This window comes from Zootoca vivipara, chromosome 4 (genome assembly GCF_963506605.1).
Source record: "Zootoca vivipara chromosome 4, rZooViv1.1, whole genome shotgun sequence".
In the NCBI taxonomy this organism is placed as follows: Eukaryota; Metazoa; Chordata; class Lepidosauria; order Squamata; family Lacertidae; genus Zootoca; species Zootoca vivipara.
The window spans coordinates 86,812,653-86,839,946 of NC_083279.1; the positions used below are offsets into that span (position 1 = coordinate 86,812,653).

At 43.7% G+C, this 27,294-nt stretch overlaps 1 protein-coding gene across 2 annotated transcripts in view; it reads left to right on the forward strand.

Annotated features, from left to right (window-relative positions):
* Positions 1-561: 561 nt before the first annotated feature.
* Positions 562-27,294, forward strand: part of SESN3 (sestrin 3) — a 66,922-nt gene continuing 40,189 nt past the window's right edge. Inside the window, exon 1 of one of the 2 annotated variants that reach the window (XM_035114391.2) lies at positions 562-776. In XM_035114391.2, coding sequence (XP_034970282.1) covers positions 675-776 — 102 coding nt within the window. In that variant the 5' untranslated portion in view covers positions 562-674. Of the gene's footprint in view, positions 777-21,352; positions 21,374-27,294 lie in introns of those variants that run through there. The other variant, XM_060273871.1, reaches the window with a different exon arrangement.

The window sequence follows — 27,294 nt, forward strand, 5'->3', positions numbered from 1 at the left end:
TTCCAGCACTGCAGGGGGTTGGACTAGATGACCCAGGGGGTTGGACTAGATGACCCACGGTGCCCCTTCCAACTCTACCATTCTATCATTCTGCCTCCCTTTCCTGCGCCTTCCAAAGCAGCAGTAAGCACTGAGAGACGGGGGCGTGACCACCTCGTGGGTGCGTTTTCCGCACCTCCAGCCCATGGACATGGCCCGCGTCCCATTGGCCAAGGGAAGCCCCGCCTCACGCCACCTGGCCCCACCTCCTCCGCCCCCTATAGGTTGCCGAGAAGCTCCCCTCTTCTCTCCGCCCCGTTTGCGCGACGGCCCCTCCCTCCAACTCAGAGACTGCCCGGAGATGGGGAGCGGGAGAACGCTCGGCCGATTGGCTGGCTCTCGCCAGCGCCTGCGATTGGCCAGCCGGGGGTTGGGGTAGGCGTGCCCGAGGCGCGGCGATTGGCCTCCGCCGAGGGGTGTGCGCGCGAGGGAGAGCCGCGGTTGGTGGGCGGGGCGGGGATGGAAGCGGCTGTTCCTGAGCGGCTGAAGCCGAAGCGCTTCCAGGGGGGCGGGAGGGGAAAAGAGGAGGAGGAGGGGAGCGGCGGATGGGGGCGGCGGCCGGAGGCGCTGAGCGTTGAGCTAAGGCAGCCGCTGCAGCCAGTCGCCTCCCTCTGCCCCCGCTGGCTCCGGCAACCATGAACAGGGGCGCCGCTTCTTGCCCTTCGTCCGTCCCCGGCGGCAGCGGCCACGGAGAGTGCCGGCGGGTCTGTAGCAACTGCCGGAAAGTGCTGAGGCAGGTGGGTGTACGTCGACCCCCGTCACGCTCCTCACACAAAAACACACACACACTCCTCCGCGCGTGCGCGCGGTGCTGTGGAACGTTGGGGAGCAGCGCGCGCGGAGCGGGGGGGGGCGGTGGCGGGGAGCCCGGTCGGAGGAGGCGACTTTGCTCGGAGCGCTGCCCGAAGGGGCTCGGAGATGCTGCTCGCCGCTCCAGATTGCAGACCGTTGGGCTGCTGCGCTCGGGACACGCCCCCTCGGCCAACTCTTATAAAGGGGGGGGAGGGGCTCTTTCACCTTCGCGTAGGGCTGCTTGTGTATGTGTGTCAGTCAGGGCTATCCCAAAGCAAAGGATAGCATATATAATGAGGCGTTAAATGTGTGTAAGTGTGAAATCTGGTGCGCCTGTGAGGTACATTGGTAGCTCCCATGTTCTCCTCAAGAGTAGACCCACTGAAGTCCCATAGGCATGGCTGACTAAGGGTCTGCTGGTTTCGGTGGGTCTGCTCTGAGGAGGAGTTAACTGAGATACAAAACTGTAGCCCTCGTCCGAGTAGACATACTGAAGTCCCATGGGCATGGCTGACATGGGCCTCCTGGTTTCAGTGGCTCTACTTGTGAGACAGCCAGGGGTTGCCTGCAACTAACTTCTAGGACCCTCAGAAATGAATGTATCCAGGTTAGCCATGTCCATTAATTTCAGTGGGTCTGCTCTGAGGAGGACTTAGCTGGGATACAACCCTATAGCCCTCCTCAGAGTAGACCCACTGAAGTCCCATGGGCATGGCTGACTTGGGTCCCTTGGTTTCAGTGGCTCTACTTGTGAGTACTGTACTGTAGCTAGAACCTGGACAGCTGGTGTTGCCTGCAACTAACTTCTAGGACCCTCAGAAAGGAATGTATCCGGGTTAGCCATGCCCATTAATTTTGGAGGGTCTGCTCTGAGCAGGACTTAATTTGGGTACAGTACAACCCTATCTCTAAATACATATGTAGATCTAGTTACAGGTAGGTAGCCGTGTTGGTCTGAGTCGAAGCAAAATAGAAAAATTCCTTCAGTAGCACCTTAAAGACCAACTAAGTTTTTATTTTGGTATGAGCTTTCGTGTGCATGCACACTTCTTCATCTGAAGATTCCCTGCAGTGCTGGAATTTTTCTACATATGTAGAGAGAGAGAGAGAGCAGTTTGTGTATTTTTCTATCCAGTAGTAAAGTTGTATAAAAATAGGTATGATTTGCCTAGTACAGCTGTGTAAAAATAATAATAACCATATCCAGCTGGATGTAGACTTACCGTAACTGCAATCCTAACCGTTTTTTGCTCACAAGTAAGTTGTGCTGGTCCCAGTGGGGCTTGCTCACAGGTAAGTGGGGTTGGGACTGCAGCCGTAAGTTAGCCATGCATTAGCCTCATTGCAGTCCATGGGACAACTGACAGTCCTTTCACCACATTTACTTGGGACTAAGCCCTGTTGAGTTCAATAGGACTTACTTCTAAGTAGATGTGATGTGGTTAGGTTTGTGCTGTTAATTACGACTAACTAAAGTCCCATCATTGTAATGAGGCTAAAGCGTGGCTAAATTAGTCTGGAGCCAGCCCATTATTTTTATATTACAAAGTGTATTGGGCTGGATGCTTTTAAGTGCTAGCTATATTAAAGTTATTTGGTTGTTTTAAAAAGTTTTAAAACTGTGTTCTTTTGTTTATATATTATGTAAGGTTGTTTATAATTGCATAGTAAAGTAGGATAATACTGTACATATTATATGTATGTATTGTATATTAAAATTGTATAAAATATGCATATTATCATTTTAATACAATATATGCATAATTTATTATTTGTTCATGTGCTTTTAGCGTGACTTGTCCTTGAAAGGTGCTCAGTGTGGTTACACTTGGTACCGAACCACTTAAACAAAAGCATAATAATAATAATAGCTATTGATAAAAATTGTATACAGCCTGGCAGCATCAAAAAATAGCAGATCATGTTGTCAGTAAAAGAAAAAGGGGTGGTATGGTGGTGGATTGGTTTCACATACCATCTAAATGAAGATAGTACAATAGGATGGGTGTGTGTTTGTGTATAGAATAGTGCAATAGGATGTGTGTGTTTGTGTATAGAATATCTGCCAAGTTCTCCCTTTTTTTAAGGGAAATTCCCTTATGCTGAATAGGCTTCCTCGTGAGAAAAGAGAAAACTTGGTAGCTATGTATCTGATTCATACAATTGCCCATTGAGTTTTTAATGGGTCTCCTCTAAGTATAACAAATACAAATTTTCATCTTTACTTGAAAATAAAGCTTCACTGAGATCAGTAGGGCTTACTTCCAGATAAGAAAGTGTACAATTCCAGCCCTGGGGAATGTTGTCTTCTGTTTGTAATCCTTGTACTGAAGAAGAAGAAAAAGGTTCAGTAGGATATGTCAGAAAGTATATACCAGTAAATTTCAGAGCTAACCTAATTGCCTTAATACCAAAGTGCCTATATATTTCCATTGCTTAGAAGTAAATGATGTGCTAATGCTAAAAATGCAGGTTAATGACTTGCACATTTCTAACATTTACTGTGGGCAGTCCTCCAAAAATCTTAAGAATTGCTAGTAAATGCTAACATTCACTAAGTCTGACACTTACTGTAATAAGTGTATACTTTTCTCTCTGTGTGTGATCCTGTTAAAACAAGTACCTTTAAACAGTAAGGTAAAGATAATCACCTTTAAACAGTGTGATCCTGGGTGGGCAGGGCTGAAAGGAAGGGAACTGAAGGTAGTTCATCTACCTCCTGCATTCTCCAGTGCCCTGAGAACAGAGGACGGCTCTTGCTCACCTTTGTCCTTTTCTGTTTTTTCCACATTCCCAAAAACCATTCACCTCCCATGGGAAATAAAGGGAATGAAATTCACTGTTGTATGTGTGCTCCTGATTTGAAGATGTGCCAGGGGACTGGGAAGGCGTTGGATCTTTTGGATCCAAGCACACCCTTGGCATGCCCCCCTTTTTTCTCTCTCTGCTGAGATCAGTTCTGACAACAATAGGGGAAGGGGCTGTGGAAGGTTCTATAGCAATGGGGAGGTGGGATCCAACACTGGATCTCCCTCTCCAAGGTTGAGGAGTTTTCTTTCTGTTCTTATAGAGGGTGCTCCAATGATTCCTATGGCCCCTGGGATATCCTTCCAGGGGCCATAGGATTGTAGGACCTGTCCTGTTGGTTTCAGTGGGAGGGACTTGGATTGTGAAATCAATTAAAGGGGCTTGACTTTGGCAGGGTTGTGCTCTCTCTGTACTTGATGTGGTATATGTCTGTATGAAATTCTTATTTTGCTGTACCTTTGCCTTCTGTATCACTACTTCACTTATCCATTGGAATTTTTATAATATGTCTTGTCCCTAAAATCTCAAGACCTTCAAAAGAATAAGAACAAACACTGTCTAAATTCTATATTTGGTTTGTGCACCCTCTTTCCAAAGACAAGAGGAAGCTAGTATGTGGCTGAAGCTCAGTGGTAGAGCATCTACTTGTCCCACGTTAGATCCCAGTTGTCTCCAGGTACGGTTAGGAGAGACTCCTGTCTGGAATTCTATGGAGCTGCTACTGGTCAGTGTTGACAAAACTGAGCTAGATGGATATGATGGTCTGACTCAGCAAAAGGCAGCTTCCTACACCCCCTCCCTTTTTGTAGCTTCAGGTTGAGCTTCCTCCTGCCAGCCAGAAGATGCTCAAAAAAAATCCCACTTTAATATCAAGTGCAAGCACGCATGTACTTTAAAGACAAATATTTATATGTAGGTGTTTTCATGTGTTTCTAGTTTCTCTGCTGCTTTTTCCTTAATCTTAATTGAGAGGTCTTGATTTACCGTACTTTTAGAAGAAATTCAGGTTTTGGCTGTGGTGTAACTTTGTGGAAGGCTGCAAAACTGATGTGTGTCTATTGAGATGATTTCTCCTTGCATTAGTGCCCATCAAAATATTTAATGCCTAAGCTTATGATGTTGACTGAGAACTGGAGTAAATTGAAGAAGTGAATAATGGTAGTATAGTTGATGGTAAAGTCAGATTGACTGAGTGGTTCATCCTCCTAGGTATTGTTATCAGCGCAAAGCCTATGGGATAGTTTGCAGAATAAATATAAATTATATTTGTGCATTAGACTGACAGTCTAACTTAAATTGTTCCCCTCTCTTTTTATGACAGCTCTGTCCCTTCTACCGGGGGGGGGGTGTGTCTTGCAATTAAATGACCTAACTTAGTCATACTCATTTTTTCAGTTGGTCTGCTGGGTGTAAAACTTAGCTATCATAGTCCTCTCCCCCCCCCCCCCGTTGCCATGGAAATATTATCTTTGCCCCAAGTAATCTGAGCCAGACTAGAACCCTTTTTGGGGGGTTGGGGGATAGATTGTAACTAGACACATATATCAGATAGACACTGAATATGCTTCATCCTGTAAGATTGCAGCCAATACCAATGATGTCACTAAGCAAACCAGGGTTTTCATTGGTTTCAATGTTGTCAGACTAGAATGCAGAAATTACCCTTGCAAGCCTCCAGCCTTAATGTAGGATTGAAGCAGAAACCTCCTACCTGTACCTTCTAACTAATTCTCCCTTTTGTATTGATATTGATTCCTGTTGGTTTTGCCTCTGCAACACTAAGCCTCAGTGCTGCATATAATATCTTACTGAAGACATCCTGCAGGAGAGAGAGAAAGAGAGATGGACTACATCTCATCTTCCTTATCTCCACCCACATCTGACATACATTTTTGCAAGGAGCACTGTCCTCTTCATAACCTTGACTTCAATGTGTGGGTCTGCTATGAGGGTGAAGAAAGAGAAGGGGAAAGAAACTTTTATCTTTTGAACTGTGTATCCTCTCTGTATATGTAGAGTATGTCAAAATAAATGCCTCCCAACTCTATATAATCTCCCTGCTCTTTTTTTATGCTTACACTTTCTGTAGCAGCTATAGCTGTATTGTGTGTCTGATTTTAGATTTTGTCTCCATGACAAATCACTTATTATTAGATCCCCCCCTCCCCTTTCCGTATATGAACGTCATGTATGTGTGTCCCCTCGGGAAATCTGGCTTTCTTGGAAGCTTATTGGGGGGTTCCTCAGTAAAATTACTACAGTAATGCCAAGCAAAATTCTCTAGAAGATATCTTGCCCACATCTTCTGTTGAGTGCTGGGTATGTTTCACTGGCAGGGTTTTTCGAACATGGAATTCCCCTTCTAACTGCTCTCTTCCTCCTGCCTTCTGCTAGTAGGCATCTCTTTGTTAAGTGAATGAATGGGGGCTCCTTGCACATAGCTGCATGCATCCAGTAGACCGGAGCAGTACTCCCAACACTGGCATTAGAAGAGGGCATTTCAAGCTTCCTTGTGAATCCAGCCAGCCAGGAGGGGGAAGAACACCTTTGAGTAGAAGCTTCCATGTGCTGCCTGCCTCTCTGCAGCTGCCATACTTAGCAATTTGAGGGTTGCAAGCTAATCCTCCGTTGCTGGGTGTGAAGCATCTTTGGCCCTACTTGCTGCAAGATTAGCTCCCTGCCTAGAACTTTGCAGTCCCTCCACCTCAGTTTCTATGTCTCTTCCCTTTTGGGGAGGGAGGACTCTGTACTATGGCACAGTGTGCTTCATACTGGCCAAGTGGGACCCAGCAAGGGATAGGGGAGAAATTCTGTTTGCATTTTAATGCAAAACTATCTTATTTGTATTTCCCGCACCCCAAAAATGTGAATCCAAATGAAGCTATCCTTCAAAATGTGCACTTTTCTGAATTTTGCAATTCAGTTCTCCAACCGGATAATGTGCACAAAAGCATGTGCATAAAAACGTATATATTGGTGAAAATAACATAAAAAATGTTGGGGTGTGTTAGGGAACAAAATTACATGCAGAAATGTATATATTAGGAGAAATGTACACTAAAATGCTGACAAATTACTGTGCTGACTTTTTTTATTAAGGCGGCTTGGTCAGGATTCCATACATTTCATGTAAGGTCCCAGAATACCAAGTGATGTGTGGAGATTTTGAGATGGATATTATTCAGCAGAATAATTGATGCAGTAAGGGTTACAGGATGATGGAAAAAAGTGGTACAGTATGTGAAAGATATGATACCCCAATTCTTTGCAGTTTTAAAATTATGCAATGTGCTCAAAAGAGGACCAAATCTTGATGGTCACATAATCTGTTGCTAGAATCATGAATCATTGTATGTAGGAAGGATCATTGTATGTAGGAAGACTCCTTTGTTAGTGAGAATCTTGATTCTTGATTCCTAGTATGAATTCCTTAAAATGTAGGTTTTAAGAAAATGGTGTATGGATGCTGTTCAGATGTAAGTAAGTAATATAAACATGGCTGTTTTTGCCTGTATAAGGATGTTGCAGAAAGTAATATTTCTAGATTGAACTATTTAACCTGGGAAGTTGTGTGTTTGGGGTGATGAATGAGTATATTTTCATCCTTGGATCTCTCTGTACTGTTGAGGCTGGTTTCTGATTTACTGAGATGTGGGTAAGTAAATTCCTATGACAACAACCTCTCTGATATTTGATCTCTGTGTCATGTACATTCTGTTTAAAAAGATCAATATTTATAGGGTGCCTTTCAGGTGCTAACCCCCCCCCCCCAGCTACCCACAACATATTAAAAACATAAAATTCATAATGTGATTATAAACTGTGAAACCACACAATCCGTAAAACATTAAAACAACTAAAAATATTATAGCAACAGCAATAAACAGTATCAATATAAAAAAAACAAGTGGCACAGCATAGTTCTAAAAGAACAACAGCTGTGAAATACAAAACAGCTAAAATAGCAAGTGAAAGCATTTTGCAACAAAAAAGTATTTAGACTGTTTTACAAGCCATTAACACAGAGGCCATATGAATATGCCTAGGGAAGGGGTTCTATAAACATAGGACCACCTCTGAATCAGTGGTGCAGTTAGCATCCTGAGAATATCGTTGCTCTCTTTCTTGAGGTGTGGTTCCTAGCCCTCATGGCTGTGAATAAGAGGGTGAAAATAAGCTGGCTGTGTTTGGAAAATAAGCCAAGAATTGAATAGCGCTTCCAGGGTCATGAGGCCAATTGGTTACCTGTTACTCCCCCTCCCACTTTTCTGTCTGTCTGTATCCAAACTAAATGATGCTTCCTGCCTTTTCCTACATGGCTTGCTTCTGCAGTCTGGGTTACCATTGTATGAGTAGTCAACAACATGTTCCTTTGCCTAAAAGGGGGGAAAGTATTTGAAAACCTTCAAAGCCAATGCAATTGGGCAAATTAAGTTAGTTTCCTTATTTTGATTTTTTTGGGGGGGGAAGAGAGGGAGGCTGACTAATGATTTGGGCACAGGTCACACACAGCTACTTTTCCTTACCCTCTTGTGGTAAAGCTACCCATGCATCCCTTGTCACAGTTTATTTTATTACACAGTTTATTTTATTACATTTTTTATCATGCTTTCTACCCCTCAGGGAAATTTGAATTGACCCTAAATGCATATAAAATTCATAAAAAGGTGAAAAAAGAGTTTGATATAAATGCCAGAATTTTAGCAGGAGCATTAATAATGCTAGTCTTTTGGGCATTAAATAATAAAATAATTTAAATGGTTTTCAGAAGGCAGATGAATGCCTTTTCTCATAGGAAAGCTCTTCTGAGAAGAAATGTGCCATACCTTAGAACAGTGTTTCTCAACCTTTTTTGGGCCAAGGCACACTTGTTCCATGAAAAAAATCACGAGGCATACCACCATTAAAAAAGTTAAAAAATTTAACTCTGTGCCGCCCTATATTGACTATAATTATAACTGTAAGAAACACTTGCCAATTGCTGTGTTGGTTGCAATCTCCTGTAATAAGGCTTCACAAGCCGCTGATTTCTCTGCCAGCACAATCCTTTGCTCAGCAAGTTTCAGGTTGAGCTCATCCAGCCAGCTTCTTTAAGTTTGTCTAAATTTTAGTTTAGTTTGTCTAAATTTTGCCGCGACGTGCGGCGACGAGAAGGGCGATTTGCATTGTCACGTGCCTGGCAGCCGCCAATTAACACCACTGACCCGCCGGAAAGGAAGCAGGCCGGGTCACGACGCTTAACCTTGCGTCGTGACCCGGCCGGCTTCCTTTCCGGCGGGTTAGCGCTGTATATTGGCAGCCGCCAGGCACGTGACAATGCAAATCGCCCTTCTCGTCACCGCACGTCGCGGCACACCAGCCAGCGTCTCGCGGCACACTCGTGTGCCGCGGAACAGCGGTTGAGAAACGCTGCCTTAGAAGGCCCTGCTCCCAGTGGATACTGATTTTACTTCAGATGGAAGTGTTTCCTGGAACAAGACCAAAGTGACTGAAGAATGGGAAGGGGTCAATATGGGGGAAAGCGTTCCCTGAACTAGTTTTAAGCTTAGGCCATTTAGTTTAAGTGAAAGAGCCAGCAACATCTACAAAACATGTTTTCTTCTTCTTCTTAAGACTGTACCTCAAAGTGGAATTATATGTTGCAGTGAAGATGAGGCTGCCGCTGAAGATGGCAGTTGCATGTTGAATTTCCCAAGACCTTCCATAATAACAGCTAATTCAATTTTCCATGTGTACTGACATCCTTATGAAGAAGTGTGTTGCATTGCCGCTGCCAGTAATGGCATGTGATATGGAGGGGGGTGGGTTAAAACACTTCGTAAAAATTGGGACACCTGGCTAGTGGGTTGAAGGGATCTGGTCCTGGCTTGTTAAATGACATTAAACCAGATTTCCCTAGTTCAGTCAGAATGGGGAATAATGCAAACCATAAATTAAACTCCAAAGTGATGTACAGTACAAGGAGAGGGGAGTCCTTTTAGATAAGCATTTGACTGCAACACTTGTTCACCATGTCAAAACCTTAGTTTATGGAGCTCCAAGCCAAACCAGACACATCTCCCACTATTTCTAACAATACTAGCTACCCAGCAAGCCACGCTTCAGGAATATTCTGATTGGTTTGCCTCCACTCTGTACATCTGATTAACCAAGTCGCCTCTTGTTTGTCCAGCGCAAATGAATTAAAACTGCTGAGCTGGGCAAATCTATCAGCTTGGAGCAACTAAGGCAAATGGGCTGTGTATGTGTATGTTTGGCAGCCTCTTTCTAATTATATCTTTGTACCATGATTTTTCTTGTAAATATGAAGAAAGCATGTAAGTCATTGCGCTCAAATATTTGCACTCTTTGTCCCAAAGCTGTTTTTCTTTTTCTTTTTTTCTTGCTCTGTGGGTCAGGCCAAGTGCCAATCAAAGTTGTTTTTCAAGCCATGCAGTGAAATTGTAGAACAACTCTGCCCCCTCCCCCCCCCCGCCCTACTGTCTTCCAAAGAAGGGTTTGGCTTTTGGAGAACTGGTGTGGGGGAGGGCCGGGTAGGATAATACACACTTTAAAAAAAAGTTGACTGTCTGTAGGCTTATAAAAATGTGTTTTGTGTTAACAAATGTGTATGTTTGGTACGTGCATTTATTTATCCCTCTCCACCCCCTCTTCTAAGCTCTTGGATCATACCGGTACTATACATTATACTTGATGTTTCTTCCTGCTTTCTAATGTGTGAGAAGTTTCATGGATTTGAGCAGCACAGAGCAATGCCATTGAATTTAACTTGCATTTCTGGGCCAGGTGTTCCTGGTGGGTGAGTTCTCACCATCACGCTACAGAAGCCTTGTGTCCCCAGGTGTCGTTGGACTACAACTCCCAGCATCCCTAGCTAGCATGGGAACTGGTCAAGGATGATGGGAGTTGAGAAAGGCTGCTCCAGAGTATTGTGGTTCATATTAGTTCTGCCCCATCCCCAAACATGGGTTTTGCAAGAGGGTGAAAATAAGCTGTGAGTCCTGGGAAAGTCTAGCTAGATGGTCTTATGAAGGCCCACCCTTATTATAGCCCTGTCCCAAGCTGTAGTTTTGGAAATACAGTGTTTCATTATTTCACAGGGTTGTTCTACAGGTCACAGAGCTAATGGGAACAAAGTGATCTCAAAACTCCCAAGGCAATATATGATTTCTAAATAGTGGTGTTACTTTATGTGATCAAACCCGCCCTGGTATATTGTCATCTATTTTTGTGGGCATTTCTAAGTCACGTCCACACCATGTATTAAAGCACATGGCTTTCCCCAAATAATCATGGGAACTGTGGTTTGTTAAGGGTGCTGGGAATTGTAGGCCTGTGGGGATAAACTACAGTTCCCAGGATTCTTTGGGGAAAGCCATGACTTAAAGGGGTATGAATGCACTTTCATACTGGTTTATAAATGCCACGGTTCCAGATCGAAGACTCATTGGATGTGAAGTGCTGTGAAGCGTTGAGGCTATTCTTAGCACAGAGTTCCCAGAACCTTCACAAAAGCCATAATTCCTCAGGGATCTTTCTGGGAAGTCCTTTTTGTGAAATTGGTTCTAAAGTGCTTTAGGATGTGAAGTATAGATGTGGTGGTCCTGTTTGTCAGACTTAGCTGGAAGCCCTGAGTATGTTTGCTTAAGAGTAAACCTCATTAAACTACTCAGTAGGATTGGCTTCTGTGTAAACATGCATAAGGTAGCACGTATTGGCCAACTTTATAGTTGCATAGTGAGAGCTTGCCTTTCATGTTTCATTTCTCAGCTTCTCATCAAGTAACCTGCAAGCCACATTGGGCTTTCTGAAGACTCTTCATCTTTGTCATTCCCTAAGCCATCAGTCCAGTCATGTTTTCTTGGGATGCATTGAAGATCTAGAAAAATCATACATGTATGAATGGGGCAGTAACAGCTAGTGTGAGCATCAGTTGCAGGGAGCGACCGTTTTAGGTACGTCCAATATGTGTGTGACCATGCTGAACCGGAAAGTGATCCAAAAAGTCACAGAAAGGGGCGGAACGGGGGTGTTTGCAGGCATTTTCAATTGTGCTTCACATATACATGGAACTTTAGAATGTAACCCCTGTGTAAATTGGGAGTTGCCTCTACATACAAGTTCCATGCCCCATCCCTGCACGTAGAAGGGTTAAAGTCATCTCCCATTGGGTGATGCATTGTGAGTTCAAGTTCCCATGGAGAACTTGATCCCACAGCTGATCCCTGCAGAAAGCAGCTATGTCAGCCGTATGCTTGGGAGCTGAGAAGTGCTGACCACAGGGCTTGCAAAGCACTTTGCACAGTGCTTCCCAAATTCCCGACAACCAGCTGGTTGCCAGGCATTTGGGAGGTGCTGAGCAAGGCCGGTGCTCAGAGATTCTGAAGTGCTGGGTGTAGGACTGTCAAACCCCCTTGCTCTGTGGTTCACAATGTCTGGAGCTTGGGAAGCACTGCTCAAGGGACTTTGACAGGTGAGGCATCATCTGATTGATGCGTGGGTTGTCCCACCCACCTGTCAGAGTTGACCCACAGGAGTAGCCAGAAAGGTTCCCCTTCCCTGATCTGAGGAAATCACACATATATGAATGGGGCTCTAACAAGTAGTGTGAATATGGCCTGATTCACAACTCACATGCCATTGTAAACCAGATTATGGTTTATTGGGATCGTGTTGGCAAGTGGCTTCCAGAGAGGTTGCTTTGCTGCTCTTGTTTTCACTCAGCATGTCATGGTAGTAAAGAGACCGGGGAGGAGGTGGCTAAGGGCTTCTCAGCAGGAGCTGGCATGTTCACACGGTTCCAGGAAGCCATAATTAGGCTTGTTTCATAAGCCACCGTAAGCTAATCAGTTGCAGGGGAGAGTGGCCATCTCCAGAACAGCGAGTAAGGAATCAAGCTGCAGTTAGTGCGGGTTGAGCGCTAAGGGCAATTCCCAGCATTGCTGTTGGGAGGGGTGGTAGTGCAAAAGAGGAAGTACCTCAGACAAAAGGTACTTCATAATACTGGGATATAGAGTTATTGTTGTGGTCTTTAACAAGTACAGTCGTACCTCTGCTTATGTATCCCTCTGGTTATGTAAACTTTGGGATATGTAAGCAGCAAACTTGAAAGTATATTTCCGGTTTTTTGCCACATTGTGTGTGTGCGCAGAAGTGGTCTCTCCGATCGTGAAAACCTCAGGATCCGGCCGGACCTCCGGACCGCAACCGGAGGTACCACTATAGAAGCTTTACCACTCACCTAGCTTATCCACGTGGGCTAGGATGGGGATTAGTGTTGAATATATAGATTGTATGTGACTAGGAATCCTGTGGTCTAAATCACTGAGCTTAGGGCTTGCCGATCGAAAGGTTGGCATTTCGAATCCCCGTACGGGGTGAGCTCCCATTGTTCGGTCCCTGCTCCTGCCAACCTAGCAGTTTGAAAGCACCTGGCGGGAAGGTAAACACCGTTTCCATGCGCTGCTCTGTTTCGCCAGAAGCGGCTCAGTCATGTTGGCTGCATGACCCGGAAGCTGTCTGTGGACAAACGCCGGCTCCTTGGCCTGTAGAGTGAGATGAGCGGCACAACCCCAGAGTCGTCTGCAACTGGACCTAATGGTCGGGGTACCTTTACCTTTAGGGTTCCTAACTCAATAGTCCAATACCAAACCAGAGAATGCCTGCAGATAACTTTTCGTGACATTAAAGACCAACCCAAAAATTTATTGCATGGAAGCAAATCTCACTGAAATATTTAGAAATTCTGAGTAAATATGCTTCAGATTGCTTGGTGCTGTATATCCTGGTGATGTTATAGTTCTGAACTGGGATTTGATGCCAGGTTTCAACAATTGTCTTTTTTGGTGACCCTGAGCAAGTTGCTGTTGCATTTGCTTCCCAGCTGCAAGATATCAGTAATTGTGACCTGCCTCACAAGGTTATTGTGAGCATAAAAGAAGTGATGACATATTTGTACCCACCCAGTGCCTTGGGGATAAGGCATGCTATAAATCTAATTAGTGAAATAGGTTTATTTGCTCCAGAAAAGTAGGTTATAGAGAGTGGGGCAAACATGGGGTGACATGCAAGTTCTAATAAATTGGTGTTTACTCCTGTCCAAAATTAAATTAATTTTATTTAGATACATTATTGCCTTAATATAATTTGTACAGCACCTAGCACACCATCTGTACTGTACTTTAGTAATAGTAACAATAGGAGTGTCTCCACATATAATTTTAGCAGTAAGTTTGCTTCTAATTCAGACGATGCTTTGACTTTCCCAGGGACTATTTATGGATTGCTACGCAAATTACTGCTGTTCATGCAAACCATTGGAGGGTTATGATTGCAGGTTGGATTGCAGTGTGCAATGTCTTTTTAGTTACCACATTCCAGGTGACACCATTTGTATAATATGGAAATCCTGTACTAATTATGCAAAGATGTGCTGAATTGGCACCCTGATTTCCATGGTTTCAATATGCAATTCTTCTATAGTTCTGCCAACTTCCCGAAGTAGAGATGACTGTTTTATACATTACCTGGGTTTGCCTCTGACCATACTCTCTACCAGAAGCCATAGCCAATCCTGGCTCTCTATAATCATGTGTGTTGAATGCATGTTTTCAGCTGCTGGTTTGTCACATTCACATTTTATGGTTGCAGCTGCTGACATGAGAATTACGTTTACCCAAGTGTGTCCCTTAAGCATGTGTGAACAGGCTGAGAGAGAGATGAGATTGTGGAAGGATTTCTTGTCTAATCTTTATCGCTGTTGGGAAGAGGGGATTCTTGAGGCCTTGCTGCTCTACTTTAATGGCACGGCAATGTTTGCTGAAGGTGTTGGTGGGTTCAGCTTTTCCCCCTATTTTTTCTTTACTTTCCAACAGTCCAGAGTCCCCCACCCCACCCCAGTCTCTTCTTGGGCATTGAGTCTAGCTGAGTATCTCCTCAACAAGCTTTGTTGAAGCAGTAGGGTGGGCTAACAGACTGTTCAGTGTCTGGTGAAAACTGATAGGCTTTTGCAATATTCATAGTGGTGGGAGATCGACACTTGATCTCAATCCCATACAATCTTCTTAGGCACACACCCACACACCCAAACCTGCCTTGAGCGCAATCTAGGAAAGCTTATTTTCAGTTACCAAGGACCTGGCAATTACAAATACTGCTTAAGTAGCATGGTGGACAGAAACACTGGCATCTCTGTTTTTTCATCGTTCTTTTTCACGAGGCCTTTTGAATGGTTGATCAAAAAAGATAAAGAAATTCCATGAGGATTAACTGATTGAATTTGCCTGTTCAGAGTAGGCTGTGTTTAGGATGGAGAATTAAGAATGCTGCCAAATATTTTACTGTTTGGCCACCACCTCTGTCATCAAGGGATTACATGATATACTTTGTTTTAAATGTGCCAGGAATTCAAAGTGCTGCTGAAATCTAATGAAAGCTTAAATAATTAAGTGTTAACCACTAACTTTATTGGTCGTCTTCATGCCGCACACCTATGGCTTCTTTGACTGGAAAGTTCATTGTGAAAGCTTCTAAGTTGCTTTTAAAAAAGATATTAAAATAGACCCATGTGCATAGATATATCCTTGAATTGATATGTGCATAACATTAACTGATAGGGTTTCAGTGAAACTGAAGAACTTCCTGGTTCAAGCAAAAGAATGTGTTGTGACTGATAACCCATGGAGTGCTCTGTCTGTCAGAAAATATAGTTGTGATCAATGGAACAAATGCAAGATTTCTGGTCTTCCCAATGTATTGAGTATTGGAATATGGGCAGCATTTGCATCCTACCCCTATTAATGTACTGTACCTGGGACTGCCCACTTTTTGAGACAAGTTCCTAGCAAGATGAACAGCTGATTGGACTCAGTTGGACATTGCTGAAAGCATCAATCTCGTAGAACAACAGCACAGAGAATTACATAGTTGATACAGTACTGTCTCCAAATAGTGTATTATCCTCATGCCCAGCCCATAGTGAGCCACTTTGAGACTCAGATGTGATGAAAAGTGCAATACAGTCTACCTTTTTAAAATAAATTAAAAAAATTAATGACACCAGGCAGCTGCTATTATAAACTGCTTAGAGGTTTTATTTACAAGTAACCAGTACACAAAAGCCCTTGTATCATTGCTCTCAAGAGGACCATGGGATGCAGTAAAAAAGAAAAGAAAAGAAATCTGCCGCTTATACAAAGGCATTCTTGACTTCATGGAATATTTGACGGCAGTCAAGTAATAGGCGGTCAATTGACCAGCATCTCAACTCTATGTTATAAATAGATTTGCAGTTTATTTCAGGCCTTTGGTCAGAATCTATATCTAGCACGACAGAATAAAAAAACTGTTTTCAAGTTTCTTGTTTGAAAAGTTTTGAGAAAGTGTACAATACTTTCTTACCACTCAGTAGCAGAGTATCCGCTTTGGGTGCAGAAGGTCTCAGGCTTCCATTCCAAGCATTTCCAGGTGGTGCTAGGAAAGACCCTTTTCTGGAATCTTGAAGAACAGCTGCCAGTTAACATAAACAGTGTTGAGCTAGATAGACCAATGGTCTGACTTACAAATTATTTATTCTGAGCATGTCTGTTTGGCACAATATGGCCAAGCTGCCATTGTACCATAAAACCCCTTAACATACCTATAAAGTACTTTTTTATTTTCTGACTTTCTACTTGATTAAATAAATGAAAACATAATTTAAATATAGTTGATTTAAATCATCCCAACCTTGTTGATTCTCTGCTGAAAATAGTGGCTGGAACAGGATGACATAGAAACGAGAGAGTAGATAGGCCATTTCCTGGTTCTCAGGAGTGAAAGAAAGAACTTTGCATAGTTCTCAATGGGGAATTTATAACAATTTTCTTACTACATTTGTGCCCCACATTTCCTCCAGGAAGTCCAAGGCTGTGTTCATGGTTTTCTCTTCCCCCTTCCTTTTTATCCTTACAACAACCCTGTAACGTAGATTAGACTGAGATAGTGAGTGCTCCAAGGTCTCCCAGTGAGTCGATGGCTGTAGTGGGATTTGGACCTGGGTCTCTCCAGTCCAAGTGTGATACTCTATAACCACTACACCAGGAGATTTGCCCACTGAGTAAAACATTCATGCAGCTGGGATTGGGTGCAAGTATGTCCAATGCGCCTCCCCCCCCAAAGAAGTGAAGAAAAAACAAACTCCAAAACAGCCTGTGAGGATTGAGCATGCACACTGAGCACAGAATGACTGGAAAGGAAGAGAAATGAGGGGTGGGTGGAATGAAGTGGCTAGAAACCTGAGCAAGAAGCACTGCATGCTGCGACATTTTGTTGTCGAGTGATGCTGGTGTCTCTGCATGCTGGATACTGGGGACAGATAACAGAAGGCTTACCGACTTCATGGCCTGGTTTTAAGCTTCCTAGCAGCATATGGCAGGTCACTGTTCCAAACACTATGCTGGATTCGAAGAGCCCCTAGTCTGATCCATCTGAGCTCTTGTTATTTCTTAAACCTCCAAACAGCCCTAAAAGACAGAAGCTGCTGGAAAGGGATTGGGTTGGGTGGGGCAGTGTATCTCCACTCCACTCCGCCACCAGCCACTAGTGGTGTCACCCAGGGCTCATGCTGCCATAATTCATCTTTTTCTCTCCGACCACAGGCTGAGGTTCTGAAGCCAAGCAACTTGAGCTGAGCACTGGGAGAGCCAAGTTGAAGGCAGAAGAGGGGTAGACACTGCCATAACCAACCAGTTCCTCTTTTTCCAGCAAAATCTCTCTCCCTTCTCTCTCTCTCTCTCTCTCCCCCCCCCCCCCAAGGTTCCCGAGGAAAACAAGCCCAAGCCCTGTTGTGGTCTAGAGAATGTAGGTGTGGGAGTGCTGCCTAACTGCTCTGCACCATTCACCAGATGTTCCCAGATTTTGAGTGTCTGGGTCAAGACTTGCTCAGATCATAGAGATCTTCCATGCCTACGCTGCCTGGCTAAAGGTAGACAGGTGGGAACACTTTATGGCACCAAGCCTCCTATCTTCTCAGGCTACAATAGCAGAATAACCTCCCAGTTAGCTGTAGCATTGCTGCTTTGGTGTGCTTAAACAACAAAAATTGTGATTAGCACACTCAGTTAGCGTTAAATGAATATTAAAAGATTAACTATATCATTCTGTCCCTGCCTTTTGCCTCTCCTTTGTCACACCCTGCCCTCTCCATATAGGTGTTACCCATTGGCATCCATGCTAAGTTAAACCCTAATTTCCCAAGGCAGGCTGAGGTATGGGCAGCAGGCCAGGCCTCTGTGCATCCTCCATTTGCTTCTTTGCTGCTGCCTCCTGTGCCAATTCAGCTACTTTGTTAGACTGAAAAGGAGGAGGAATAATCATACTATCATTGCTAGGCAACTCAGTGTATGAGCCCACAACCAGGTTTGGTTAAATGAGGGATGTTGCAGGGTTCTGGAATCGGTGCCAAGAATCTGGCCGAAGCATCAACCCACCCAGAGCAGAAACTCAGTGTGCTAGAATCTGGCAAGGCTCTTCAGTACCTACAGTGTCTTCTCAACCAAAGTAAATCTCTGGTGCCTTTGGTTCATTGTGGGGCAGATTATTTAATTGACCCAATGCCACAATGAAAGCTGCTTACATGGACACCAAGGCCTAGCAGGTTTTCGGGTGCACTAGAATTGATATATTTTGGGATCCAACCACATTTACCAAAATGGGACTCCGCATTTCTACCTGGCCATAGAGATGACTGTTGTGTTGCATATTGTGGTTTCTTCTACTGCCATTTTAGGACTAGCCATTTCTCTATTTGGTCCATGAGGTCCTCATGTGCTTTACCAATATTAAATCCACTTTACAGAATGTTTGTGCAGCCCCTGGGATACTTGGTTGGTTGTAGTCAACCAATGTTTACTCAGAGTAGACCCATTGACCTAAGTTAGTCATGGCCATTAATTTCAGTGGCTCTGCTCTGGGTAGAGGTTAGTTGAATGCAACCCATTGTCGTTTCTGAATGAAGAAAGGTGATCATTATGGGAGAACAAGAACAAATATTGCTTTGTACCCAACATGTTGCTTGGATGAAGGAAGAAGGGATAATTTCATATATTACACAGAAGGAACACTGAGTTTCTCACAGTGTGTGCACTCAATAGGGAGCTGGATTCAGCCGTGCTTCCGGGCAAGTGTACTGTATATATGCATGGTATGTACAATACTTGAGAAATTACATAGGGCATTTACATAAGAGGGCCTTATCAGTAGTGGCTCCCTGTCTGTGGAATGCCCCGCCCACTTAGGCCTGCCTGGCATTGGCATTATTGCCTTTTCAGCACCAGACTGAAAATTTCCACCCAAGCATCTGCCTATTTTTATTTTTTCTTTCCTCCTATTTGACAGTTTGTTTCAGTCTGCTGTTCATGGTGACTGTACAGAAAGCTAGGATTGGGATGTTTGAATTGGTGCATGATCTCTCTTTTTTTTTAGTGTTGTATGTAGTATTTTGTGGTTTTGGTTGCCTTGAGACACTTATAGTATAAGGTGATGTGTAAAGTGGCAAAGATGGTAATATTTCTTGCACTCGTCCTTTGGTTCAGGGTTGAGGAACTTTAGACCTGGGGCCAAGTTTGGCTCTCCAGGCTGATCTGGCTGTTGGGATTCTCCCTGCACCCCACCCCTGCCCCCTAGGCATGCCACTCACTGGCCCTGCTTTGCATCTTCCTTGAATGCTTTTCCCTGGCTGGAATCAGATAATTGTAGAGTTGGAAGGGACCATGAGGGTCATCTAGTCCAGCCCCTACAATGCAGGAAACTTTTGCTCAACGTGGGGCTCAAACCCACAAACCTAAGGTTAAGAGTCTCATGCTCTACCAACTGTGTCCTTAATTTCTGACAATGTCACTTGCTTATCAGGATAGAGGAAGAGTGTATGAGTGTATTAGAAACTAACCTGCAGAACAAAGGTGAAATTTACATTCCTTGTTGTGCCTGCTTTTGCCTCTAAACCCTCCCACCACAAGGGATGTGCACCTTGGACTGAAAAAGGTTCCCTACACCTGTTTTATATGTACACCTGAACCATGTTTGTTGTACAGCTAAAAGGTAATGTGTGAGTGGCGCTACTTTCTTCCTTTATTAAAAAATATGGCAGCCTGGTGATTGGATGCACTGTGGTCTAAGGCACACTGTTTCGTTTTGATGCACACCATATCTTTTTCAGTTGCAAACCAGTAAGGAAAGGGTGCATACACAGTCTTTGGGTTTTCTTTATCCAAACAAGCTTTGGAGGGGGGTTGGGCTCTGACTTCTGCTTCTAATTTCCACAGAGGATAGGAGTAAACAACTGCAAAGGGATGCTGTTGTCTGACTTGCTGGGCTGAAAATCTGGCTTTGAGTGGGTGGGTCAACATGTCTTGCCTGGAAGTCTGCCAAGCTGAGCACAGCAGCTCACAACCACAGAGTTCCCTTTTCTTCCATCGCGTGCCTGTAAAATTGAGAAGTCAAAGGCAAGCGGCTATAATGCTTCTAAATTTCCCCATCCCGAAATACCCATGTGTGTATTTTACTCTCCTCTCTTCTTCTCAATGCAGCAGAACCTCATAGCACACCCCCTGGCCTGGGTTGTGTCGTGCTTAAATTTTAAGTTACTTACGTTTAAATTTATGACTTACCATTGGATCTATGCTCAACAACCCTTGAGGCAGTTTAAAAGTCCAGCAATGATGATATGAAAGCGAATAGAAATGCAATCTAAAGGGCCACACAGAAATAATAGTAAAGAGTTACAGGAAGGAAAAGTCAGCATTCTGTCATTCAACCTAAATTTTGCCTTGAGAAATGAAAACTTGTTGAATTCGACTTTCCTGGGGAGAGAGTTGTATTGAGAACCTGCCACAGAAGACAGAGCCTCATATGAGAAACTTATTGAACCCTGTAGGGCTTAAAATCTGAGTAATAGTCTACAATTTAAGTTCAGGATTTATACATCAAAGTTCTGAAAACTGATGGTTGCAGGTGTTCTAGTTAGGGATTGGGGAGAAATTTGATTTGGTTTGCATTTAAAGGCAAAGCCACCTGATTCAAGCTTTCTGAAACAACATGCGAACCAAATCATGGCCATCCTTCGAATTTTGCACTTCTCCAGATTTTGCAATGCAGTTCTCCAGCCACCTAATGTGTACCTAAATGCCTAGGGTTCAGTGTGCATAAAATGCATATAGTATATTGGTGGAAATGACATACAAACATGCACTTTGTTAGAGAAAATTGCTTTGCAAAAATGTGTATATTAGGCAAAAATCAAAAATTAGTATGGAAAGAAATTAATACTAAAATCCTGGCAAATAAGGGTTTGTTTGTTTTACCAAGTTGCAAATTCAGGTGGAAATGTGGAGAGCTGAACTTGCCCAGGGAGAATAATGGCAATCTTAGATAGAGAGATCTTTCTGCAATTTAGGTACACCTGGTAATGTTGCCTCTTTGCCTTCTAATTACACTCTGGATGGATGGATGTCTTGAGATCACAAAGAAATCTAATTTTATATCTTAAGCAAACACCAAACAAGTAACTCTGCCAAAAGAAACAAATATGCTTATTCAAAAGTGGATGTCTTAATTATGTGGATTATGTAATTGTTAGTTTCTGTTTCTATAGTGATGGTGCGGCTTTTTTTCCTGTCTTACCTACCTCAGATTTTCTAAAGCAGATGTTTCTCGCAGGTTTTCAGTGTCCCAGAATGCTGTTGGGGTGTGACACCGGGTGAGTGATCTTTCTGGGGATATAAACCACCATTAGATTCATCAATTGTATTATTTGACGGTGTAAAAAACCTAGTCCTATCTGAAGAAACGATAATAACCTATTGAGAGCAGCAGGTATGACAATTCTTGCAAACTGGGAAGCAGGGGAAATAACAGAAGAGTGGATTTTAAGGATCTGGGACATAGTTTATATGGTGAAATTAACTAATACGTTAGGAGAGAGGGCAGGCAACTCAGCAACCTTTTTATTGAAAATTGGAGCATGTTTGTCACATATTGATGCAACAGAATTCAAGAAATTATAGTGCCATAAGCATTTTGGGGTCCACTGTAATAGGAGAAAAATGTTATCTCATACTATTATGTTATATTGTATACATCTGATATATACAGTAAAAATAATTTTTAAAGCAGTTTAACCTCTGGGTAAGTTTTGTGCAAGCAAATCAGGGTGATCACTCAATAAATAGGTTGTCAAGAGGCCCCTATAGTGAGGTGGTGTTAAATGAGAATGAATTGGCACCTTGTAGAGAAAAAGACTGGCTTCATTTTCTGTAGCCTGCCTCTTTGAATTAGGGTATAGTTTTATGGATTAAGGGTTCAGTTCTGAAGTACTGCAACAACATGCTGTTCTATGCTGAGCATGTTGGCAAACCTATTTTTTTTCTATGGTGGTCCAACATTCCCAACCAACAGGACCAAAGAACCACAACAAAGGGCATTGACTAGAAGTTGTGGATACCAGGGCATGGGGCAATGCTGCAGAGACTTGGGGCAATGCTGCCAAATTTACTAACCATTTCAAAAACACTTGGTTTCAAACCTTGTGTGGTTAGCATTGCTGCTGACACACTGCTTAACCACAGGCAAGACCAGCTGCAGGAAGGAGAGAGGTGGGAGGGTGCAATCCTGCAACCTTAACCTAGGCTTAGCTACTTGTGATATATGTTTGTTTGTTTGCTTGCATGAATGTTTCCACAAGTGTGGCCTTGGATATGTTTTTCTCTTAATCTGGAAGCTGCAGTCGGGAATGCTCGCTGGGTGAATAAAAGCACTTATGTCGCTGCCTGTGGGTCATTTTTCTTAGCTGCTTTTTGCCATCTTGGGAAAATGCAATTTTTGGAGAGTTTTTTTAAAAAATGTGAAGAACAGTGTGGTTGGAGAGTTGTAACCTGTCACCTGCCTGCTTGACCATTGCCCATCTTGGCTGGTGAAATCAAGCTACATGAGAATAGCTAGTTGGGTCCAGAAGGCTTGGACAAAGGGAGGGAGATGTTCTGGCCGCCTTGAAGGAGGGAGTAGTGAGGCCTTCTCTGGACCTGTTGATTCAGCCAGCTATAAACCAGTACAGTAGTTAATCTTTCTTGGCTTTTTGGTGATACAACATTTCAGCAGCTTGTGGCTGTTCAGCTTAAGGCATTGCTGGACGGTACAGATTTGTTTAGACCCATTTCATTGCAGCTCCCAGCCTGATTTGGGGGCAGCAATGCCTTGGGTAAGCCTAGTGCAATGTTTCCCAACCTTGTGCCTCCAGATGTTTCAGGACTACAACTCCCATCATTCCTGACCACTGGTCTTGCTAGCTAGGGATGATGGGAGTTGTAGTCCCAAAACATCTGGAGGCACAAGGTTGGGAAACACTGGCCTAGTGAATGACCTTTGCTGGGAGAGCAACAGGAAAGTGCATCCTTGCTGGTTCTCTTGGACCTTACGGTACTGTTCAGTAGCATCAGCCAATGGTATCCTTCTGGGTTGACTGCCCTAGATAAGGTTGGAGACGCTGTCTAAAAGCAGTTACACTCCTGTCTGATAGGTCTGTTCCAGAAAGTGGGCCTGGAATGCTGGTTCAGCACAATGACTATTAATCCTGTGATGTACCACAAAGTTCCGTGTTTCTATGAAACCACTGGGAGAGGTCATTGGGAGATTTGGACACGGGTGTTGCCAGTATACTGATGAAATAAAGTTCTGCTTCTCAACATTAGATCCTGGTGTGTTCACATGGACAGGGTGAGGGCTAATCATAATAAGCAGATGTGCTCTTGGTGGACAGTCCATTAACACAAGGGACTGGATTGTGCTAGATGGAGAGTCTCGTTCCCTGTCCTCAGCAATTTACAGTTGTGAGTTACCGTAATGTATTGTGCATGCCACGCAGTTCGGGCTCTCATCTGTTCCCTCATCGTAGGTCACTTTCCCCTCTCATTCCAACCTTATTCACTTCAGGCACTTTATTGGCATTGAGGTGGATTTGAGGCTTGTGGAATTGTGGGATTCAGGGATAGAAACTGTTTGCAAGAGAGTAAATGCCACAGAATGACCTGCACGTAGTTGCTTTGATATAAAGTAGGGGTGGTGAAACTCAGGGCTGGGCCCCAAAATTCAGCTCTTCAAAACTTCCAGGCCATCTCCCGTACTATCCCTGCTCCACACCTTTTGAAGAGTTGTGCCTGACCGGAAAGTTTCCTTGAACTGTAATGATGCCTCTTGCTTGCTTGTCTGGAAGATGGAGGGTGTGTGTGTGTGTGCGCGGATGTAATCCTCTGAAATTTTTGTGTCTAGAATATAGCCTACTGCACAAACATAAGAGTCATCTTCATTGCTTTTCTCACTTTTTCCTGTTTCCCAATCCACCACTTGCGTGCAGCCCCCAGAAGGTTGCCTCTGAGGAAATATGGCCCTCAGGCTTAAAAAAAATAGTTCCCAACTCTCATATAAAGCCATCACTGTTTTATCCCTTTGTCCCTATTATTGGGGATAGAGTACAGTTCTTGAGTTTCAGTTTGCTCATACTTAAGCTTCACGGTTTTTCTGTATTTGTTACTTTTGGAAGAATTAGGGTGGTGATCCTGCTACTGGTGGACTTGTGCCATCAGACATCAAGGAAGCAAAGAGAAGAGCGAGCTATTTTCACTGCAAGCACTCAAGGCTTGTCTCGTGCTCTTTAATACTGTTTTAATTAAAATGCTTGAAAATGGCAAGTAGAGAAACATTGCATGTTATGAACTTGGCCCTCGAGGTAAGGCTGAAGATAGGTGCATGTCGTAGAGTCACTCAACCAGTCCATACACCTAGTGTTAATATGGCAAATGAAGAAAATGAGCGCAAAAAATAATAATTTAATTCTTGGGGGCTCTCCCTTTTTTAAAGCAAAGCAGGAAGAAAAGTTTAAACGCTGCAACGGTGCAAGGAGAACAGCATTGCCCATCTCTCTATGTGATGAATTTTACAGCAAAAATATTCTGTTAAATACATTTGTTTTTAAAATGCTTTCAATTAATTGTTTTTCACTGTTTCTATTGATAACTCTAATTGTAGGTTCTTAAGCAGAGGTCGGATGGCCATCAGCCATGGATGCTTTAGTTGAGGTTCCTGCATTGCAGGGGCTTGGACTAGATGACCCTTGGGGTCCCTTTTAACTCTATGAGTCTATGAAGCTTGGAGGCTTTGTTTTGTTAAACATAGAAATAAATGCAGCAAAGGTGGAGCATCAGTTCATACCCCCAGCCCATTTTGAAGGGACAAACTAGGTTCCCTGTGAATATGAAGGGATGGCTAGAGGGAGAGCATCATCAACCCAGAATGCCACTATGAGTGGTACTTCATGATGGCATCATGGGAGGAATGGTAGTAATTGAGGATCAAATGTAGCTACTGTGAATTTATAACCCCCCACCCCAAAATGCCTCTCGCCATTTCACCACTGATAGAAGACAGAAGTTCCATTTTGGCTCAGCACTACCTTCTGAGACAACCGCTCTTCATACACTCTGTGACAAACCAGGTGCTGTTGTGTTTGCCTTGAAATGGTCCTTAATTGCGGTTCAGAAAATGTAATTGGGGTATTTTGCAGTGGAATACCTGGCTAGTTTATCTTTTGGATTTCTCATCGGTTTTAGCAGAAGATGCAGAAAGCAAAGAGAGCTGTTGTAGCAAATCTGAAATAATCGGTTGCCGTTTATAGGGGATTATATGGATTATGTCGTCTTTATGATCTTTTCCGTTGAGTTTTACTGCTGAGATTGTTTTGTTTTTGTTGACTTTTTGTTGCTAGCTGCTGTTGGGTTTTCTTTAAGGATCCATGAGGTGGGTTAAACATTTTAAGTACAAATTTCACATTTTTTAAATTAGAACCATTCCATTCATTGCACAGCAACAAGGCAAGGGTTGCAGCTGTGTGTGTGTGTGTGTGTGTGTGTGTGTGTGTGTGTGTGTGTGAGAGAGAGAGAGAGAGAGAGAGAGAGAGAGAGAGAGAGAGTTTGGCAGTGAGATGTAATAAATCTTGGCTCTCTGATGAGTGCACCTGTGTGATGATGCACGTTTTCAGTGTATATGCCATGCTTGCATTACATATGCTAGATCAGGCACCCCCAAACTCCAGATGTTTTGGGACTACAACTCCCATAATCCCTAGCTAACAGGACCAGTGGTCAGGGATTATGGGAATTGTAGTCCCAAAACATCTGGAGGGCCGAGTTTGGGGATGCCTGTGCTAGATCTTTGCTTGTTCAATGTTGAAACATAATTCCATCTCCCTTTCCTGTATTGAAGGCAGGGGAGGCATTGGAATCCTACCTTTTTGAATGAGACATGGCATGTTTGCACATAATGAAGGGCCCGATTACTGTTTCCTTCCAGATGAATATTTTTTAATTTTTAATTTTTTTTGGTGGCTTTCACTAACCCACCTAGCTTCAGTGTCTTCTCCCCAACTGGTGTTTCAGAATAGAAATTGGCTTTACACAGGAAGCAGCAAATGGGTACAGTTTAGGCCTTTCATCAGCAGCCAGTTAGACAGTTTGCAGCAGAGAATGTGACGGCGTTTCCTTGCTCCGTAAAAATTGGCTCTGCAGCTGTGGCTATGGGGAAACTGGTTTTCCTTGGGGTGGGGAATTCTGGCCAGCATCCAAAACGCAGGCAGTCTTCAGATGTGGCTGTAACATGTGTTCTTACTCTTGACACTGGCTTGAAAACAAGAAGCCGTTTGTCTTGAACAGCATTTTGGATCTCTAGTATCTTTTTGATTAAAAGCCGAGAAACGAAAAAGTAGACCTATAATATAGGACTAAAGAAAAGAAACTGCAATTAGAGGATCCTTTTTCAGAGGAGACTTGTAGGATTTGTTTATCAAATGCTGTGATCAGCTTTCTCAGCGCCATTTCACACATGGTTTTCCCAGGAAGTGTGCACTTCACAAATTTAATACAGTCGTACCTCGTTTTGCGACTGGGATCCGTTCCGGAGCCCCGGCTGCTAGCCTAAAAGGACGCAGGGCAAAGCGCACGCACACGGAGCGCTTTGCGCTTTGCGCATGCGCGAGCGGCAAACCTGGAAGTAACCCATTCCGGTACTTCCAGGTTTGCCGCAGACGTTCGCCGGAATGGACACTAGATGAGGCAGACATTTGTAGCGGTATTATTGTAAACCAGGCTTCCTCAAACTAGGCCCTCCATATGTTTTTTGAGACCACAATTCCCATCATCCCTGATCACTGGTCCTGCTAGCTAGGGATCATGGGAGTTGTAGGCCAAAAATAACTGGAGGGCGGAGTTTGAGGAAGCCTGCTGTAAATAAACAAAACTCTCTCTCTCCAGGGGGCAGCAGCAAACTGGGGCTTCCTTATAGGGTGCTCAAGTTTAGAAACACATGATTGTAGAAATTACGTTTTACCTTTTTGGGTGTGTATTTTAGGCGCACAGCTGAAATATTTGAAGATGAGGAGTGTTCAAATCTAGGGAAGGGCATTTCCTACCCAGGTGACCTTCCAGGGGCCAGTAGGGGTTGAGGCCAGAGCCAAAAGCAGATGGAGCAATTTTACCTTTGTGCAAATACTAACTTTCTACCCATGCACACACATTATCCTCCATGTAGGCAAGCAAAGAGTCACTCTCCGAGTTAAAGGACACATTCCAGCCAGGC